Source organism: Gobio gobio (genome assembly GCF_949357685.1).
Source record: "Gobio gobio genome assembly, chromosome: 18".
NCBI classification, from domain to species: domain Eukaryota; kingdom Metazoa; phylum Chordata; class Actinopteri; order Cypriniformes; family Gobionidae; genus Gobio; species Gobio gobio.
The window spans coordinates 47715222-47720394 of record NC_137111.1 but is presented as its reverse complement, the minus strand read 5'-3'; the positions used below and the strand labels follow the sequence as shown (position 1 = coordinate 47720394).

Below are 5173 nucleotides of genomic sequence, written 5' to 3'. Positions count from 1 at the left end.
AAATCACTTGAGGATTTTAGGTATGAACCTGGAATTTTGACTGATTTTATTAAGTAAATGTAAGAATAACTTAGTAATATTTCAAGATGGAAGCAGAAGGGTTGTGCCGATGGATATTACATGATTGAAAAATATTAAGAATTTAAACACATTTACACAGCAAGAAGAACAAAAGAGCTGTCTATGAAAGAGGACAACGTCTTGCGCGTCAATACAAGTAAAAGTTATGAAGTTATTTTAGTTGATATATAGAGAGAATTGAACATTTAAGCTCACATGTAGTCATTTTTATAGCTTTATTTATTGATTTTAAAGCTTATTTGTATAACCTGTATATAGACTATTTATATTGACTTGAACTAAGTGCCTATTAATGATTGATTAACTAAAATGATACATGTGTAATTGATTAAGGGTATAATAATTACATAAATTATATCTAAATCATTCAAAATTATTATAATTATAAATAAGCATTGTTAAAGGGTTAGTTCACCCAAAAATGAAAATTCTGTCATTAATTACTTACCCTCATGTCGTTGGACACCCGTCAGACCTCCGTTCATCTTCAGACACAAATGAAGATATTTTAGTGTAAATCTGATGGCTCTGAAAGGCCTCCATTGGCTCAATGCACTTTACACTCTCAAGACCCTTAAAAGACACTAAAGACGTCGTTACAAAGTCCATCTCACTACAGTGTCTCTACAATAACTTTATGGAGTGACGAGAATAGTTTTTGTGCACAAAAAAACCCTAAATAACGACTTGTATAGTGATGACGATTTCAAAACACGGCCTCATGAAGCTTCGAAGCGTTATGAATCAGTCGATTCAGCAGTTTGGATCGCCAAATTTCAGCAGTTTGACGGTTTGACACGCAATCCGAATCATGAATCGACTCACTGATTCATAACGCTTCGAAGCTTCATGATGCAGTGTTTTGAAATCGTCATCACTATATAAGTCGTTATTTAGGGTTTTTTTGCGCACAAAAACTATTCTCGCCGATTCATAAAGTTATTGTAGAACCACTGTAGTGAGATGGACTTTGTAACGACGTCTTTAGTGTCTTTTAAGGGTCTTGAGAGTGAACCGTGCATTGAGCCAATGGAGGCCTTTCAGAGCATCAGATTTACACTAAAATATCTTCATTTGTGTCTGAAGATGAACGGAGGTCTGACGGGTGTCCAACGACATGAGGGGAAGTAATTAATGACAGACTTTCATTTTTGGGATAGATAGATAGATAGACAGACAGACAGACAGACAGAAAGATGGACAGACAGATAGACATACAGACAGATAGTTAGATAGACAGACAGACAGACAGATAGGTAGTTAGACAGACAGATGGACAGATAGACAGACAGACAAACAGATAGATAGTTAGACTGACAGACATATTATATTATTATATTTATAATTATAAGACATATCTACCGCAATTCACAGGCTCGTATTGAACCGTGAAGGCCGTACCGAACGGTTCAATATTATATTGAGAATTGTGGCATCCCTAGTATCAAATATGCAAATACATGTGCAAACATGTGTCAGGCTTTAATCTTCTGTGTGTCTTGATGTGTTGAGTAACAGTATCGCTCATCTTTATCACAGAGTGCGTAAGAGAACCGAAAGAGAAGAGCGTCAGACACAGGGCGACCTGTGGAAGAGCCAGAAGGCCTGTGAACAGCTGGACAGCCAGAAGGTCAAATAAACACTTCATCTTCAATATATGAGTTTGAAAACATTTGCATGAATGGAGCTGAGGCTTTTCTGGATATCATATATACTGGTATATATAACAAAAGCAGTCAAACTGATGGTTGCGATTTCTTCTTTTAGGGCGTCACTGCTCCCAGAGACAGCTGGTACTGGCCTGAAGTAGTGAAAGATGAGGAGGCGGAGCTTCTGGAGGAAGAGGAAACAAAACCTGAGGGAAGTGATGATGAGGAGGAGGAGGAGGAGGAGGAACTAACAGTGAGTCGCACCTCAAACCTCAAGCTAGGGGGGAAAATATTTTATAATTTGTCAGAGATGATGTGAATAACACTGATGATCTCCTGTTAGTTGGTTGGATATATTAGGCATATATTGTCCTCAGAGTTGATGTGTTAGAAGCAGGAAATATTGGCTAGCGTAAGGATTTGAGCGAGTTTGACAAGGGCCAGATTGTGACGGCGAGGCGACTGGGTCAGAGCATCTCCAAAACTGCAGCTCTTGTGGGCTGTTCCCGGTCTGCAGTGGCCAGACTCTAGTTTTAGTACAAGTTTGAGGCGTTGACTCTGCCTCCAAATTCCCCAGATCTCAATCCAATCGAGCATCTGTGAGATGTGCAGAACAAACAAGTCCGATCAATGGAGGCCCCACCTCGCAACTTACAGGACTTAAAGGATCTGCTGCTAACATCTTGGTGTCAGACACCACAGCACACCTTCAGGGGTCTAGAGGAGTCCATGCCTTGATGGGGACCAACACTATATTAGGTCATAATGTTATGCCTGATCGTGTGTATATAGTTAGATTATTATAAAGTAAATACCTGATGCATGTAATAGTTCTCTCTCTGTCTGTCTGTCTGTCTGTCTGTCTGTCTGTCTGTCTGTCTGTCTATCTATCTATCTATCTATCTATCTATCTATCTATCTATCTATCTATCTATCTATCTATCTATCTATCTATCTATCTATCTATCTATCATTTATCTATCTATCTATCTATCTATCTATCTATCTATCTATCTATCTATCTATCTATCTATCTATCTATCTATCTATCTATCTATCTATCTATCTATCTATCTATCTATCTAATCATCTATCTATCTATCTATCTATCTATCTATCTATCTATCTATCTATCTATCTATCTATCTATCTATCTATCTATCTATCTATCTATCTATCTATCTATCTATCTATCTATCTATCTATCTATCTATCTATCTATCTATCTATCTATCTATCTATCTATCTATCTAATCATCCATCCATCTATCTATCTATCTATCTATCTATCTATCTATCTATCTATCTATCTATCTATCTATCTATCTATCTATCTATCTATCTATCTATCTATCTATCTATCTATCTATCTATCTATCTATCTATCTATCTATCTATCTATCTATCTATCTATCTATCTATCTATCTATCTATCTATCTATCTATCTATCTATCTATCTATCTATCTATCTATCTATCTATCTATCTATCTATCATCCATTATTCATTATTCATCCCCATTTTGTGTTATTTTGATGGGTCATGTTTTTGTCCTTCTTTTCCAGCCTTTGGACAAGCTGCAGTTTCTCACCTCGTATTTGCGAGGAGTCCATGTTTACTGCATCTGGTGTGGGACGGCGTATGATGGTAAGAAGTGTCATATAATAACTGTTCGATTCATAAATTATGAATGAAACTCTGAGATGTTCTGGTTCTGTTCAGATGAGGAGGACTTGAGGTCGAATTGCCCCGGTGACACGGCAGCAGATCATGAGGACTAGAGCACCGGCCGGGAACTCCTCCTTTTATTGCATATCTGTGTTTATTTATGTTTTCCTTCATTCATTAAATGTTGCGTTGATGTTTTGATTATAATTGTGTGTCCAGGCTTTATTATTGATCAGTTGAATTGTCCTGCGTAACTGAATCTTATCCAATCACAAACATTTGTGGTTGCATATTTAGGATATTTTGCATATTTTGGGGTGGACTGTGTTGTTTATAGATAAACAATAATTAATAACTTTCTCCAGTTGGCCTAAAACACATTTAAATATTAGGAAAGGTTTTATATAATACACTTAGTACAGTAATTTCACAGAAATACATAACACATAAAATAGGTTAAATTACTTTCTATCTATTGTTCTTTCTATCCATCTATCGTCCATTCATCCATCTTTCTGTCTGTCATGTATCCATCCATCATTCATCCATCCATCCACCTATCTATCATTCATCCATCCATCATTCATCTATCTATCTATCTATCTATCTATCTATCTATCTATCTATCTATCTATCTATCTATCTATCTATCTATCTATCTATCTATCTATCTATCTATCTATCTATCTATCTATCTATCTACAGTATCTATCTATCTATCTATCTATCTATCTATCTATCTATCTATCTATCTATCTATCTATCTATCTATCTATCTATCTATCTACAGTATCTATCATCTATATCTATCTATGAATAAGGTTTTATTAATTTATCTTTTGTTTCTGTTCAAGATTGAGATAAAAAGTTATAGTTATGACAGTCAAAATAAAAAAAAACCTGAATTAAGTCATGTCAGTTTTGACTTTATCTTATAATTATGACTTAGTTTTCAGTGACTTTCTATCTCAATTTTGACTAATCTCATAATTGACTTGTCATAATTTCAACTGTCCTAATTACTTTTTATCTCATAAATTGGTTTCATAATTTCGACTGCCAATTTTGGCTCTCATAATTGATTTATGATGTCATAATTTAAATTGTCATAATGACTTTTTATCTAAAATTTGACTCTCACAATTGACTTGTCATAATTTCCACATAATTTTGTCATAATGACTTCATCTCATAAATTAGTATGTCATAATTCTGACTTTTTATCTAAAATCTTGACTTTTTGACTTAGTATGTCATAATTTCAGCTGCCATAATTCATCCATCATTCATCCATCTTTCTGTCTGTCATGTATCCATCCATAATCCATCCATCCACCTAACTATCTATAATGTATCCATTCATCCGTCCATCATTCATTCATCCATCTATCCATTTATCTATCATTCATCCATCATTCATCCATCCATCCATCTATCCAGCTGTCTATCCATCCATCTTTCTATCTATCTATCTATGAATGAGGTTTTATTAATTTATCTTTTTTTTCTGTTCATTTCATACTCACAGAAATAATTTAAAAACTGAAAGATAATATTTATGAAACCCAATGTTAAAAAAAACAGTATCAAATTTTTATTATTATTGTTTTAATATTATTTTTTGTAACATGCTCCTACACATTTTTATTATTATTTCTGCATGTACGTAATTAAATATACATTTATATAATTGTACTTTGCGAATAAAAGGAAGGTTATTTTCTACAGTAGGCGTGGCCTATCAACATGCCTGGCTTTGGATTGGTCAATCCACT

At 34.4% G+C, this 5173-nt stretch overlaps 1 protein-coding gene across 1 annotated transcript in view; it reads left to right on the top strand.

Annotated features, from left to right (window-relative positions):
* Window positions 1–3599, top strand: part of gpatch11 (G patch domain containing 11) — a 7702-nt gene extending 4103 nt beyond the window's left edge. The window contains exons 4-8 of the mRNA XM_079843612.1: window positions 1–20; window positions 1621–1711; window positions 1849–1983; window positions 3296–3377; window positions 3453–3599. The exon at window positions 1–20 is cut by the window's left edge and continues 101 nt beyond it. Coding sequence (XP_079699738.1) covers window positions 1–20; window positions 1621–1711; window positions 1849–1983; window positions 3296–3377; window positions 3453–3511 — 387 coding nt within the window. The 3' untranslated portion in view covers window positions 3512–3599. The remainder of the gene's footprint in view (window positions 21–1620; window positions 1712–1848; window positions 1984–3295; window positions 3378–3452) is intronic.
* The last annotated feature ends 1574 nt before the right edge of the window (window positions 3600–5173 follow it).